At 38.4% G+C, this 16,842-nt stretch overlaps 1 protein-coding gene across 3 annotated transcripts in view; it reads right to left on the bottom strand.

Moving 5' to 3' along the window:
• DENND1A (DENN domain containing 1A) overlaps positions 1 to 16,842 on the bottom strand; it is a 211,402-nt gene that overhangs the window by 47,536 nt on the left and 147,024 nt on the right. For all 3 annotated transcript variants that reach the window (XM_035888591.1, XM_009648821.2, XM_035888592.1), the window contains 3 exons: positions 1,603 to 1,704; positions 972 to 1,059; positions 475 to 515 (listed from right to left, as the gene is read on the bottom strand). In XM_035888591.1, coding sequence (XP_035744484.1) covers positions 475 to 515; positions 972 to 1,059; positions 1,603 to 1,704 — 231 coding nt within the window. The remainder of the gene's footprint in view (positions 1 to 474; positions 516 to 971; positions 1,060 to 1,602; positions 1,705 to 16,842) is intronic.

Raw genomic sequence — 16,842 nt, 5'->3', positions numbered from 1 at the left:
TTCTGTTAAAAGAAAAGAAAAAACACATTGTTTTTGAAAATGACAATAACTTATTTCCAGCTGTCTCCAAGACATTAAAAGTGGGATTGAAAAACTTGAGAATTTGTCCCTTTGTCGTCATATGTGTGTTAATGTTATGCATGTGCCATCTTTCTTAGAAAACATGAGCATAATATTTCCAACTGAAAGTAATTAGAGTTAATTGTTAATTGCCAATTATTGTCTTTCCTACCCTAGGGCAGATTTAAAAATCTTGATTTTTTTTTTTTTTTTTTTTTTTTTAGTGTATTTGTTCTCCTGTTTTTTTACTTCATTTGAAGAGCACATTAGTTTCTCCCAATTAAACTCAAGCTGGTCACAGCTAAACACTGCAGGAATGGGGTGGTCATGAGGACAGAGGCTAACAGCCATACAGAACTGTACAATGGTCCAGTAAGAACTGGAATGTCTGTTGGAAGAATATTGAGTTCTTACCCTTACTGTAGAGAGCCACTGGTGGTACAGTTTGTCACTACCTAGAGAGAATCACAAAAACAGACAAACAAACTGTAACTCTCTACCAAATAAAAAACAAGCTAGAAACGTGAAATGTTAGCACTTGGCGGTTCTAGGAGCATGAACAGTACAGAAACAGAACAGGACAACCATTGCTAGAAGAAATTTGAGGTGGTTCTGGGTAAAGCCAAGTTTTTTCAGTATCCTCCACTGCAAGAACTCTTTTAGTTGTACTCTAGCCAAGTGGTAAAGCTGAGGTTTTGTAAGACTGATAAGACTTTACTCAGACTACAATAAATTACTCAAAGTTCTTGACAGAAGAAAGAATAAAAATTCAAGAGACTTCAACCTACAGGGATCATTGCTGCCTCAGCTGTTTAGGTGAGTAACCACAATGACCCATTACATGATGCTGGCCCACAAACAGTAAGTCAAGAACAGTGTCTGAAATTACTGTAAAATACTGTATTTCTTACCTGCATATTCTCCCATATTTATCTCTTCTTCAAAAACATCACTGAAGCCCTCTCCGGAGTTAAGAAGATCCAGACGGCCATCAATGAACTACATCAATGTTAAAAGAGAGTGTAAACAAATGAACCATCCCATCCTTTACCTTTTTCTGAAAGACTTTATTCTGCATTTGCTAGAAAAACCCAAATGTTCTTATCAGGAGGGGACTCTAAATAGAATGCAAATACAACCAAAACTGGCAAAATGTTTACCAATGCAAAAAGGTACGCCGCTTCACTGAAAAAACAGCGTTCCTGTGTTTGTCTCCAGCTTCCCTGAAGCAGTAATACCATGTTTAACAGTAACATGCTTTCTGCACAAAGTTTACAGCAGATATATTGAGTCTAGGTAGACTCAGATCTAAACGGAGCACAGAGACCTTGAGGGGAAAAAAACCCATACACCTCTTAAAATATAGAAAGCCTTATCACCCGAATCTGAGAAAAGCCAGCAAGCAGGAATTAATGTGCTGCCAACTACATGAATTTTACTCATTATCTGGCTGACAGATCAAGGAATACAGGAACAGCCCTCAAAAAACCCAGTTGTATCGTTAAAGAATCTGCTTCTACATTAGAGCAATTAAGCCAGTACCTGCTTAAAGAGCTGGAGCTGAATGGCATTCTGAAGAAATTGCCTCATGACAGCAGAACGATGGGACACAAATGTTTCTTCACAAAAAGTGATGGGTTCACCCTGTAGAGTTCAGAGCATTAAACACTGAAAAAGCTTTGTCTGAATCCATTTGAATCCCTCCCAAAATAAATAGGTATTAAAGTAGGCCGTAGATAACATTAAGTAAACTGTAGTTTCTTTCTAGGTTTCCATCGTGTGACTGAGAAACAGGTTGGAAACTGGCAGAGTGTGCATCATCAGAATGAACCAACACTTGCTTAATCACATTTTGCTAATGCTGGTGAAGGAGCTTTCATCATCCAAAAAGGTAATTTTACTTAATGTCCCCAAAATATGACATGCAGTCATCTGAATTTTGAATATTCTGCTTATCTGCGTCAGTAGACCCAGCCAGCTAACCTGCACAAACAAGTCAGGAACGTCTCTCTGCTATCTCCACAGTTCAGGAAGACAAGACTTTCATATATTGAATGAGCGAAATGTCCCTTTTTCACAACCTTGTTGGCAAAAGACAGAAATTGTTCTGTAGCTCTACTTTTATCTTATTTTAATGGGTTATGTTAATGGTGAAGTCTGCTGCGCATCTGCCATAAGGGCACAAACTTCCTCCACACTTAAATCTACAAATGCTCAATGCAGCAAGCAAGTTATTGAATTAAAAACAGGAAAGTAAAAATGAATGATAAAATTATACTGATGTATAATTAATATGAAGGCTTTCTCATACTCAAAATATATTTGGACTCTTCATGTGTTGAGTGTTCAAAATCAACATCTGACAGCAAAAACCCATAAAGCACTCCCTTTAAAGGGGTGGTATCATTCCACTTCTGAGAGCTTTTTATATTAGCAATCTCATTTACCAGTGTAAAGTCAGGAAAACAGGGCCACTAAAATGATCGTGCTCAAAAAAACTCTGTGCCACAGCACTGCTTTGAGCATATTGTTTTTTCCCCACCGATTTATGTTGGAAGCCACTATGTGGCCCCCAGAATTCTAACACCTAATTCTAACAGACTAAAGGGATACTAAATCCTCAAAACTATGTTGGGCAAACTGATGACACTCACATTTCTTAAAACCCATAGGTATTTACCTTCTCCCCTTAGTTCACGATCGATCAAACTGACTCATTGATACATTTCCTACCGTGGTCTGGTACAACCCCAGAGCTTACTGACCCGGCGGCTGGTACTCGCTGCTGATTGCCTGTCCCTTGACATAGCTGCCCTCGCCACTGTAACCAAATGGTGCCAATGGCTGTATCAGGTTTTAATGCAACTCATGAGGGAAGCAAAGGAACTATTTGGCTTCAAATAACCAGACCGCAGTAAGGAAATTCTTCCTGGCCCCCAATGAACCGGACAACCAGAATCACCAAGATGATCACCATGTACCCCACCTCTAATCTAGCAGGCAACAAATGCCAGAAGCCATAGACTGTTCTTCCCGAGGAAAAGCATCAGTTGCAGGTGCCTGTGTAAGCACAGGATGGGTGTCTCTCAAAGAGGGAAGAAGTCACTCTTTTAGAATAGTTCCTTTCACGTTTTCCTTGGGCCAATGAATTTCCATGGTTTTGGAAAAGAAAGCAGGTTTCTTATCCTGAAACTGTAGTTGTCACATAATCTAAAAAATAATAACCTGTCTTTGATTTACTCTAGCAGGTATTTACAGGGAAAAACAAAATCACTACAATCTTTCTGCGCAAGAAACATGAGTGTCAAAACCCACTTTTTTCACTCCCCTGTGGCTTTGCTCTCATCAGGATAAAGAATCATAAGACAGTTTGTTTCAAAGTAAACAAAAGAAAAATGTTTGGAAAAACAAGTCTGGACAGTACGTGCCTGCTATGCAAGACCCTGATGACAGTCTCCATGACACACTGACTACGGCCACGACAAAGGCTCTGTCTCAGAAATCAAGGTATGTACTGTCTGAAAGGTTTTAATGCATTTAAACGATTAACAGCTGACCATGCCTTCCTGTTAGTGGATGGCAGAGAGGGACAGAACTGCTGCATGACATGGAAGTGTGAAAACGAGACTTTGAGCAAGAGGTAACTTGGCAAATGGAAAAAGCCATTAGCTGATTTTGAGATGGGACTGACAATTTGAACTAATAGAAGCTACCCATGCAAGACCTTAATCTATTATATTCAGCTATTACCATCCCACTTGAGATCTGTTTATACCCTCTCCCAGGTACGAGGAAGTAAGGGTCAGGATACTACAGAGCACTACAATTAGTAAGAGAAAATCTTAGCGACCAAAAATGCATCTGGTACTGCAGAAACTGCAGCGACAGACACTTTCCCAGTAGGGCCTAGGAAACAGTAAAACAAACCATAGGATTAATGTCTCCTTGACCAGTATGAAAAAGGCTTTCCCATCAAATTCAGCTACCAGAACATAATAAAGAATGCCTGAAGAATATTTGTGTCTGACATAGATACAGTCTGGAGTGTGAAAAGCACTGGGAGCGATACATGAAGAAAAGTGTAGATTAGTCCACGATCAGAGAAGTCGTTCACCAGAGGAAGGTTTAGCCTTACTTACAAAACACTTGAAAGGAAACAAGCAGCCCTTCCTACAATCCACGAGAATCAAAAATTGCTCCTGTGGCCAGAGAAGAGCATGAACATTATGGAAAGAACTACACCCTGCCAAACAGAAGCCTCCTCTGCCCCGTTATACATCCAGCACGACGACACAGCTTCTCCTCTCACAATCGAGCTATGTACCATTCCTATAAACACATTGCAGCTGGGGGAGCCCAGTATTATTATCGTGTTAACACACTTCCCTCCCCAAAGTGCTAATGATTGAGTTTGTTCATTAGGTTGATTAGACCTTTTGACTTCTTAAGAGCCAATTCAGGCTCAACTGCTGCTAGATGATAGGAAAAACTTTAATCATCAAGGTCAAGCGTGAGCTTTTCAGCTTAGAATGCATTAGTGCCTTCCATCCTCCATGACCTGCAGGAGGGTGAACACACTGTTGCTAACCCGCATCCACAGCTTCATTACAAAAGGACAAGCTGGACAATAAGACCATTTTCTTGACAGATTTACTTAACTGTAAGTTATAAAGCTAATCAGCTCTGCTTTTACTGACAGATGACATACATGAGGGGACATGCTAAGAACTGCAGGTATTTTGTGAAATGAATGGTCTGTCTCACACATAAAACAATTACAAAAACTTGTCCTGATAAACCCATCAACTCCTAAACTTGCCATTTCCAACAATTAGAATTTAGGCCTTGATTTGTCAACACCTTAAACATCCATTATTCCCCTCTCCAACTATAAGCACATAACAGAGGCTAAGCTATGGCATTGCAAATGCTCTAAATGTGTGCACAACGTGACTCCATGAGGAATCTGATTTGATCTACAATATTAGATAATTCACATATATTTCAAGATTGGATCACCAAATTCTTTTTTTAATACAAAAATTTACACATTTCAAAGACGTTTAATCTGCAATCTTAACACAAGAGGAGTAACTTTCAAATGTAAGACTAAGATTTAAGACTCCCAGATGCATTGAAAAACTAGGTGTCTTTTCCTTATGCCTTTGCAAATCTCCCTTCATATGAATATTTTATATTCATGTGGTATAATGAAGTTCATCAGGGCAGTGCTGCTATCTCATGACCCCTTAAAAAGCTGAAAAGTTTCAGCCCACATCTGATCTGTTGCCAGCCCTATTTTTAAATTGGAATTCTGTTACATTCTAAAATAAAGTTTAAAGATACTTGAGGCAGCAAGTGAAATACGAAAGAGTCTAGGACTTATTTCAGACTGCTCTAGAGTTTCGTGAAACCTGCTGTTAAATTTTAAGAACCCATACTGCAAATTGAAAGATAAAGCCCGATTTTTATTAGCTACGCTGTTAAAAATGTCACCATGATCCCCCATCTTTCAAGGACATCACTCTTCCTCAGAAAGAAAAACTTTCTTTCAGAAGAAGGTACAGGACCTCGTGCAGACAGTTACTGTCGGTGACAGAAGTATCATATCTGAATTGTCCGACTTGCCATACTCGCAGACAGGCTAGCTAACTGGTTATGGCAGTCACTTTCCCAGTGAATATAAAGGAATAAAAACGTGGGACAGAAGACAGCACACATCAGAGAAGGACCTGGAGGAAGAGACAGAGGCAAACACAAATGATACTTCTGCAAAGACACACAGGTGCTAAGAGAGCTCATGAGAGTCTAACTGTTCCCAGAGATGAGACACCAAAGCGTGCGTCTGGATAATGGGGCTTTAAAGCCAGCATGTGACTGCTGGAGAAAACATTAAGATAATAAAGACAGGGTTCAAATTAGGTCAACAGTGAGAGTCTCTTGCACAAGCAAAGATTTCACAAAACTTGATTCTAAGGGTAAAAAAAACCAACCCCAAAACAAACAGCAACCCAACCCTGAAGACTTTGTTTAGACAACCCTAAAAGTTATGCCATGGAAGATCTCTTTTGCATTATCATCGTCAGCATGTGGTGCAGGGTAATGAATTTTGTGCTGCTGTATGCATGCCTTTAAACCATGCAGGTGCTCTTTCAAAGCCATTAGAGCCGCTCTGTAAACCAGCCACGAAATGAAAAAATGTGGGTGGAATTTAAAGGTGCAGAGCAAGATGACAATCTGACAGTCTACCAGCTGTAAGTCCAGTGTCAGTACAGCATGCAGCAAACCCCCAAATACACAGCAAGAACAATGGCATGCAAGAGATTCATATATCACTGGTTTATTACTACCTAGATGTTGCAAATAACCACATCCTTTACTAAAATTGGTTATGTTGCAAATGACAGAGTAAAGCCGGTAGGGATATTCTAGGAATCATCATCCTTAATTCCATCCAGAATTATAACAAAACTAAGATAGGAGAATGATCTTACTGATCTAGATATATATGTTAGTGTCAGATACAACAGCAACCAAAGGCAAGCAACTGCTCCGCAGACCTTTCAAGAATTTTGATTACAATGTCAAGGAAAGATTAGCTTATCACAGCTGAAGAAGGATCATCAGTCAGCCAGCAGGATTCCATAAAGAAAATCTGAAATTGGTGACAGACACCTGATAGGACATCGGCTCATTCAGCTTGCAATTGCAACGACAAATAACCTCCCCATAACTAGTACATACGTTCAGCACAAGAAAGCTCTTTGCATCTGCCTCAGTCATAATGGAATCAAGAAAGCATAGATCAAATACTCTGCATTAAGCAAAAGATACCATAGCTTTATTAGCATTTCAAGATGCTGCTCAGGAACAAAGAAATCATGTGCTCAGAGATTTGACCACACTTCTTCTAAAGAAAACTAAATTAGACTCTGTTCAAAGACTACCACTTCTGATAAATTAGTATTGCTAAGAGTAATCTTGAAAAGCATTTTAAAAACATGTATTTACCAACGCAGACTGTACTGTCCAAACACTTACCGTCTCATGTAAATGCCCATTTCCATTACCAGTCCAATTTCAGACTTTTTTTCATGTTCCTCACTAGGGTATATAACCTCTCATAGAGATAAAGCAAGAGTGAATATCCCTACCACTTTTTTAAAAATAAATTTACAGTACCTATACTTTTGATAGATAATTTTTATAAGATTTACAGTATGAAACAAAATGGGCCATTTCTCTAAATTCTTAACCCTTGCAATTGCTGGTGAGTGGGAATTTCTGAGAGCTGTCATTCTTCCACATGTGATCTGATAACTCCTGTAATAAGTTGTAATACTATCACTGAAGGCGAAATAAAAGGGAGAAAGATGATTGCAAGTCAGTCGAATCACTGACACCAATCACAACACTTAATCACATCAACATCCCCTTCAAAATGTCATGTGTCAAAACCCAGCTTACACCCGTGAGCACGGGATATGCCCATACAGCAAGCTGTATTCGACCCCATAGGCATTGCCCTTACAAGAGCTTGGGAGCTTTCTTTTACAGAACACTCCTTGACAGACAAATCACACGAGGCGAGACAGATACGTTCTGCAGTGCACAAAATAACTTAAACAAGTTTCCCCCAACTCCTAACCTGGACATGACTAAACAGTCACAGAAGTGTTTTTTTCTGATTGTACTATGAAGAAGTAGAACTCCCCTCGCACTAACAAAAGAAAACAGGAAAAGCTTGCAAAAATGTAGAGTTGTTTGTGGTTACTGGCAGCAACCCAGTTTTCTCATGTAGATATTGGAAGTTAATAAGTTTCAAAATTTTACCTTGTAAGCATTTTCAAAATTCTTACGTAATTCCCTTTATAAAACGAGATACAAACTGGAGCTCTGAGTTAGACTGAAGGAAAAAGCAGACTCAGATCAACAAATACATTCTTGACCAAAACCCAAATAAGTCAAGTATCCTCAGAAAAGACATAGATCTGTTTCCTACAACCACGGAAGATATCATTGGTATTTACCAGCAGGCTACCAACTAGGATGAAGCAATTTAAACACACAACTCAGCTTTAAATGTGAAATTATAATATGCTAATATTAGACTTCATCAAAATCTTTTTTAACACTGCAGTTAGAACTCTGTGGCCTGTGCTTCTTTCAGAACCCTAGTAATACATGTATCATTATAATGCAATGCATTATTAAGCTGTAATCAAATCTACAACATCCAAAATGCCTTCAGATCAAAAAACTTCAGGTGTATGAAAATCACTATGAAACTTCTGTGGAAAAAATACAGATTAAGATTTATTTGCATTAAAACATGGTAAGAAAACTAGCTCAGATACTGATAGATTCAGTGAAAGTTCAACAACATCCCTTTACACATTATTTCAGATGGCAATATCCAACAACATTACAGATCTGACAAACTTTGCACAAAACCAACTTCAAATAAAAGATTAAACTAATGAAATATGTGAAAAATTTACATGACAGAGCAATGAGTTTGCTTCTCCTTTCAGATCCTTTTTTTTTTTGTTAGGATACCTGGCATTGATTAAACTAATGAAATATGTGAAAAATTTACATCACAGAGCAATGAGTTTGCTTTCCTTTCATATCCTTTATTTATTAGGATACCTGGCATCTTCATGTTAGACCAAGTAAAATGACACACACTCATATTCACAAATAATGAAACTACTTTACTGTAATAGAGCCAGCCATCTTTCCAAGTGTTTATATGGCTAATTCAAGCCATTGCCTGCCCTGATTTCCCAATCGCCTACATCAGCCAGCCGTTTTCTATCCCTAAGCAACTGATACAGCCTTGTGTCTCTAGAACTCAAGCAACAAACCTGGAAGATAAAGTGCAAAGAAGCCAGCAAGAAAGCATTTAGGGCTGGGGAAAAAAGAAAGAAGAAAAAAAAAATCACCATTTCACAGATCAAGAATAGAGGCATGAAAATAATAAGTAACTTGTACACGGTCACAAAAGTCTCTGGCAGAGCCAGGGAAAAGAACCGAAATTTCTTTAATCCCTGTTCAGTACCTTAAATACAAGGCTATTCTTCCTCTTCCTACTTGATATTGTGTCAATGCATGAGTGTAGGTGTTGAAAGACTAACAAAAGAAAAGTAATAGTATGGTATTATGAGCTGAGAAACCTAATCTTTATCAGATACAGCAAATCTCTATGATGCTGCCTGCACTAGGAACTCTCTCTTTGTCCTGAATATGCTTTAAATTACTGGTATAATGTGTACTGTATATTGTTCCACTCTTATATTTATTCCACAAAAACCCCTGTGGCCTGCATGCGATTTTATCATTAGCTGGCAAGGTAATTTCAGGGCCTAGTTCTGCAATCATTCCATGAGCAATACTCCCATTGAAGCTGGTATGTTCTGCATGCAAAGCAGCTACCAATTCAGGTTCCCTATAATAAAAAGGCCTTTTTCTATTTTAACTATTGTGGAACACTAGTGACAATACAAAAAAGGAGAAAAATTACAGTGCAATTCTTTATATGAGTTATTCTATACTACAACAAAATACAGAAGTGTGCTTGGAAACACAATCTACACAAAGTATTTCCTATGAGATAAGTGACAAGGATTTTTTGTTTCACTTATTAAAACTCAATAGAATACAAAATATCTTCTTAAAATAGGAAAAAAAAAATCTCTGTAAAAATGACAACGATTGGCCAAGATTTAGAAATGACCAATATGCCTAAAGGTCACAGATGTTAATAGTTTGCATTCTTCTGATTTCTTATATACATGTAAAAAGCCAAAACTCATTCAAATCAATGAAGCTTCCAGGACTCACTCAAGTAAAGATGTTGAAAATATGTTTCTGTGCAAGATGTATACAACTCGTTTGTATCATGACCCTCAAACCCACATTGAATAAAACAGCTACTTTCAAGACCAAAATATTTTAATATAAAATCTAGATGGCATATAGATGCGGAAGGAGAATAAACGGTTTTTAACTTCACTAAAGCAATGCGAGAGAAGCTTTAGTCATAAAGGTAGGTCATAAAATCCCACTCTCTTTGCTAAGTAACAAAAACCCCATCTCTATAAATAAAGTGGCTATAATGGAATTAAACTTTACATTCTCACTGAGTTAGAGACATCTAGTCTCTGGTAGATATACTAATGCACAAGATATAAGATAACATGATATGCAATGCAACCTCCTACATATAATATTTGGCAAAGTAAATGCTATTACTATAATAGAACTCAACTGAAGTTTGATTTGTCATCATGTTATGCCACTTGCTAATTTGGTGTGGAAGCCTCAACTATTGCCATGAAAATAAGTCACTTTAGAGAAGGAATTTGTCATGTCCCCTGGGAAAGTTAATCAAAGGCACTGGATTAGGAACACTGGAAAAGGGTTTCATTCCTTTCTGTTCGAGTCATGTAACGGTTGCTGGGGAAATCTAAGTGGTCAATGACTAATATATAAATGCATACACACATATGCTTGCTACGGTTATTTATCATATCTGTGAGATTACAGATCAGTAACATGTCACTACACTCCTAAGGATGCAACAGCATCCATTCCTGGGAACAACTGGAACTTGCCACACCAAAGACACTTGCCTCTATACTGCTCGTTACAGAGCATCAGTGCATTACATGTCTTCCCAAACACCTTCTGAGAAAGAACTAAGGAATGAAGTCCACAAATGCTCAAGATGCTTCTCCTCACAGGTGGAAAAAAGCAGAGTAAAGCATTTCCGTTTTAAAATAAATGAGAGCTCTTCATTCTCCTTTTACCATTTATTCCCTGTTTGTCACAAAGAGGCTCAGATTTTACCACATGAGAAGGCAAGACACAGAAAAAGCCACATTAGTATAATCACAAAAACTGCGCTACTTTTCAATTACTTGTAACAGAGCTCCTCAATCATTGGCATTAAATGAAGCCCTTTCCCCCGTCTCACAATAGGTTGAAGATCCTGCCATATTAGAAAGTATCATTTTTTATAAGTTAGACTTGATTTTATTTCCCTAGGCTCTCTTCCACAACATCTCACTTCCTGCAGTTTTTATTCAAATCCTTAAAAAAAAAAAAAAACAAAAAAAAAAACCCCCGCCTCTGAGAGACTGAGAATGCTGTGTCTTGCAAGCATTTATTGCAAGGTACGGAATCTGCCTCAGTCCCCCAACTCCTTCCTGATATATTCATAAAGTTGCATCCAGTGTGAGGACGAAAAAAAAGCACATTTTCCCTTTCACCACTTCCCCTACAGGTTTTGCTCAATCCACGATGAAGCAACCAAAGGGAATTTGTTCTGCGTTCCTGCAAACCTACAGCTCACACACCGAAGCCGAGCTTCGCAGCAAGTGTAATTATTTAGTGTTTGGCCGCATGACTCCTCCCAACTCCCATTATATCAGCTACACATTTTTGACATGGAAACCATGCAAAATTTCTGAACTCTTTTGCGAGGGGGGAAAATGCCATCTAATTAGACCACATGTGCAAAGAAGCATCTGGCTCAGAGCGCAGCAGTTTGCACAGTTCCTTGAGTTGTCGTGGAGACAAGCACATGACCCGCTCAGAGCTGGAACTCAGGGGCACGGATCCAGATGCACTTCTAACATATTCTGACAGAGAGCAGATGGGCAGATATTTGCTGGGCCAAAAATGCCAGCTCTGCTCCCCTCCAGACCCACATGCCCTCAATGATAATTTTTGTCTTGTAAAAGTCCTTCTCATCTGCCCTGGAACCTCAGGTTTTCTCACCTAGGAAACAGAACTAAACCTGCCAAGACTTCAGTCAGAAAAGTCCACAAACTTCAATCCCATTTATGTAATAGTTATAGGGAGCACTAACAATTGACAAAACGCTATACAAATATTTGAAAAATCACTCATTTTGATGTTTTATTTTGGCATTCGATTCAAACTGCATTCACGGGAAAATGCACATGAATTTCTGTGACTCACACGGTGCATCATCACATCTTGGCTGGTGAGGTTTGATGCTGTTTTTATTACTAATAAAGCAAAACAAACTTTGCTCTACGTATTCATAAGGATTGCTAATAATGCTATTATTGCAGTGACCTCACAGCTTTGAGACCATGTTTTCAGTTTCTTAATATTCTTTCAACTGTATGAATACATGTTCTCTATTCTGAATTCCTTTTTACCTTTAATGCTTTAGTTCAAATTAGCTCAGCACTCTGCTAAGAACATCTTCAAGGGACACAATCTCACAGCTTTGGTTGAAAAGCCCTATCACTCCGCACAGGCATTGAACATGCCTTGCAGGAGGCACACAGTCTTCTCTTCAAGGTGAATTTCCAGGAAAAAAAAATTCCTTGGCTCAAACTCCCTCAGAAAAAACCACAAATAGTGACTACAGTTGCCTGCAGACTCTGAGCATCCTATAGCCCCAGATTTTCTCTGCGATTGCTTCACCTGCCGCAGCAATGGGCCAGAAGCCGAGAAAGCCAGATGAATAAGCACGAAACAACAGTAAAAGAAAACACTCGCCACCTGCCCGCTCCGTCTTCAAGGAAGCCGACTACCCCACAGGACTGGATTACACTCTTTGCGGTGCCACAGAGTAGCTACAGGGATGCTGGATATTTTCATGGTAGGCATTTCCCGCTGAAAATTCAAGAAAGCTGGCTACTGTGGAAAAAGTTACTAAACAACCAATGAAGTATTTGCACTGAGAAATTGGCATTTTGAACCTTCCTGATTAAAAACTAGAATCGACCCTGGCTTGAGCTGCCTTTGGAGTTAATTTGATAAATGACATACACGTTAGCTCTACATGGGCACAATCGCTTTGAGCCGAATGCACATGCAGAAGTGTTACAAATCTATTTTAGCATTAAAACAAATTAACAATAAAACAAACACAATGTTATCAAATTTCAAGCAATTTAAACATTAGAATGTAGTAGATACTTACCAATAATTGCTATAGCTCAGAATCACACCAGAACACTTCATTAGCTTAGTCGTTGTCTGCTACATTGATTGATTTCTACACGTGTATTCCATATTTTCATTTTAGCAGTACAAAATTACATTGCTCCAAATGCAAAAGTTGCCCATTTAAAGAATGAAACTTGCCTAAGTGTTCTTAGTTCTGGTAATGCAATATTTGACATTCAACAGCAATTTAAACTCATTTTTCAGTGTTAAACAAAATACTCAGGAACTTTTAAAAACATTTTGTCACATACCAAAAATCCCACACACAACACAGCCGACTTCATTAAACGTAAAATTTTCTAGTGCTTAGATTTATACCCTGTATAAATACTTTCAAAGCTTAAAAACAATTCCTAAGGTGCTAAAAGAGTTAATACTTTGTACTGTGGTCACTGTAAATAAGCACAACTTCAGCTAAGCAATATTGCTGTCAGACACAAGGCTTTGCAGGTGTGGGCAATAATTAAAGGTTTCAGCACATCTACCTGGGTGAAGTATTTTTGCCTCCTATTCCAAGGAGGAAGCCCCTCTCTGTGGAGAGCAGAAGAGCTCATTAATGAGGCTAATTAGGTGTAAAGGGGGTAGAGTCTGGCATCAGCTGCAGCTTATAGTAGCTAATCATTAAGCTCTGTAATCTCTACCCCAGAACAGCAGATGATCATGTTCCTAGGTGACTGATGTTGCTAAGAAAATTTTCAGCACCTGAGTACCTGACCAAATACTTTTTGGTGAGGCTAAAAATTCTCTTAACCCTCCACATGCCAGACAGCACAGTCAACATCGTTTCTTCACTCATCAATTTTCTACCACTGGACATTCAAAGAGATCTGAACATGACACGAGGCCTATAATGTGATTTATTTCAGAATCATTAAAAAAAAATCAATGCCATCAACAGTGTACGGAAGGCAGGCAGTAAATAATGGTTGGTGGAGCAACATGCGAGAATAATACAGATATGAGCAATAATGCTTGAAAAAGAGTGATCACATATAGTTCCTAAAGGTTTGCGAGTTCTCTGTGTAATTTCTTTGCATAAAGTAGAAAGGATAGTTACAATACCACAGGGATGAAAGCCTTGTTAATAAATATGTAAAATAAGGATTTCATTGTACTCCTCTAATTTGAAATGAGAAAAAGGACATAATTTCCATGGAGAGAGAATACATGAAAGCAGAGCTCAGCCTGGAACTTGTTTTGTCAAATGAATTGCAAGAATGGCAAACTATTCCAGCACTTCAACATGAATTTTTGAGTTGATCAGGCAGAACAGACCAACAGACCCTTTACTGGCAACCTGCTCTGTCCTTTTTTTTCCCTCAACTGAAGCAGATTTGAATAAAAAAAAATTAAATTCAATTCCAACTCAACAAGAAATAAATAATTTAGTTGTACAATTATTTTATTGCCTGATGGTATGGCTTGTAGTAGATCCTTGAATTACTTGTGAATGAACGCTAAAGCAAAATCTCTTAAGCACCTTAGTTATAATTCTTGAGTTATCATTAAAAGAGGTACATTTAAAAAGGTGCATTTTCATACTGACCAAGAAACCAAGCTGCAATTTTGTATATATCACCGATTGCAAATGTGATTAAATCAGCATATTTAGGTGATCCTTATTGTCACTGGAATGAAAAAGCTTCCTCAATCTCCTCCGTTTCTGTTTACTAACTGAAATGTTTAAGGATTAAAAGGAAAAACGCCTTGCAAAACCAGAAAGATGAGCAAGTACCACTGAGGTAATACAGGCTCAAGTATATTTAATACAAAATCCCTTGTCGCCATGTTACCTGTGGGCTTGGAGACACACAGATCAAATAACATGAGCTGCTTGGAGGCAGCACTGGCTCTCATTCTAATCAGGGATATGGATGCACGCATCGAGATACACGACACCGGTAATCCAAGACTCTTCTTAACACCAAAAGAAAAGGATCTCCAATAATAACTAGCACCTTCTCTTACAACAATACAGAAGTCAGTTGAATTGGATGATAAAAATGCTTCGTAGCCAGCATCATATTATTTTTAATAATTCTGCAGATATATCATAAAGACAAAACCACATTGGGTAATACAGGTTTGTACAAAAGCCTTCAGATAAGCCCACTTCCCCAGTATTGAATACCCTGTACCTTTACCGGCTTCTACTCTAGAATGGCATGCACAAGAAGCTTTCAGATCGGTATAAAAAGTACTCAACACCGAAGATGCAGCACAGTTTCTTAAACAGAAACATCATCTCTTCTGAAAGACAACTATTACCAAAATACCCCAGAATGCCTGAAATGGAGATGGGATGGGAGAACCTTGTCCACTCCGCATCTGAAAAAAGGCCTTGCTTTTTCTTTTTTACTTTTCTTTACGACAAGTTGCAGGATTCTCCAGCAACATCTCACTTCCAGATACTGTCTTGGCCCTGGGTTTTTATACAGGAAGAGACAATGAGAAGTCACTCCCTGCCCTCCTTCAAATTGTCGGGGAGACCTTTTCGTGTAAATAATGCTACAAAATTATCTGATGTTCACCGTATCTCTGGCATTCAAATAACCAGATTAGACAATTCATGGGGGAAAATGTGCTAAAATGATGTCTGTAAACACAAGGAAGGTGCATTTAGCAATCGGGGTAAGTACATAGAAGAAGCTGAACGAACCGAGGAAAGGGCAAAACAACTATATTGCGTTTTAGTCAACAGTAACAAACTTTGTTTCCCTGAAGTCTAACTCACCACCACCATCATATACATCTCAAGGTTGGTCTGCAGAGACAAGATTGTTCGAGGAGTGATTCCAGGATTTGGCACTATTTCTGCATTGTTTTAGTGCTCCTGACAAGTGCTCCATTGTTTCTTAGCCATGTACACACTTCACTTCAGTAATTAGCTGTCAGAGCGGGCCCAACAGCAACTTAGTATTGTCTGCTCAAATCATATTAATGAAATGCAATCCACTCAAATGTCCTGAATGCATATCTATAATTGCGTTAAATAGAGAGGCTGGGGACATCAGCAAACTTCAGCTTCTGAACAGGGCATTACGATCAAGTGCGTTAATCCATTATTTCTCTGGGCTTTGACAACCAATTAATATTACAGGGCTTCCTATACAGCAATAAGGACTGATGATCCAACACTATTTTAATTTTTTTCCTAAGCATAAAAAAGTGACTTTTCAGACCCTGGGATATCAAAGTAAAAGCTGTGCATAACATTTGTGAATACACCACCCGTAAAGGCAGAAAGGAAGAACTGTGGGTTGCAGCATTGCAGAAGTTGGCTTCGTATTGGAAAATCTGATATCTGTAGGTTGGAACTGATACTTGTCAGTCAAGTCACTCTACCATTTTCTCCATTTTCTGTTTCATGCTCTCCATCATCAGAGACTTTTCCAAGGAACAGAATTTGGACAAGATGAAAAATAAGAAACAAGAAAAACATAAGGGAAATACCCTGTGGGTATAATAGTCTTTGGAAAACTTTCATGTCAGTTATGACTGCAAAATTGCTAGTAAAACTTAATTAAAATTGAGCACAATAAGCTCTGACAAGATAATGGATGGGAAACGTAGCTTTAGGGCAGAGTGAGGATATCTAGAACTCTGGCTAGATGTGACACTTTATTTTTGGTTATGTTTGGCAACTATTCCTGAGATTTCTGAGACACATCTTAGTTATAATGATCTACAGAAATTAACGGAAAAGAACGGCACTGCATTTCAGTTATCTCAAGATCTGTAACATATGCCAAATAAGTAAGAGATTTTTAGGGATACAGTACCAGC

Source organism: Egretta garzetta, unplaced genomic scaffold (assembly GCF_000687185.1).
Source record: "Egretta garzetta isolate BGI_Z169 unplaced genomic scaffold, ASM68718v1 scaffold211, whole genome shotgun sequence".
Taxonomy (NCBI): Eukaryota; Metazoa; Chordata; class Aves; order Pelecaniformes; family Ardeidae; genus Egretta; species Egretta garzetta.
The sequence above is the reverse complement of the archived record's forward strand: the minus strand, read 5'-3'. Positions and strand labels throughout refer to the sequence as shown.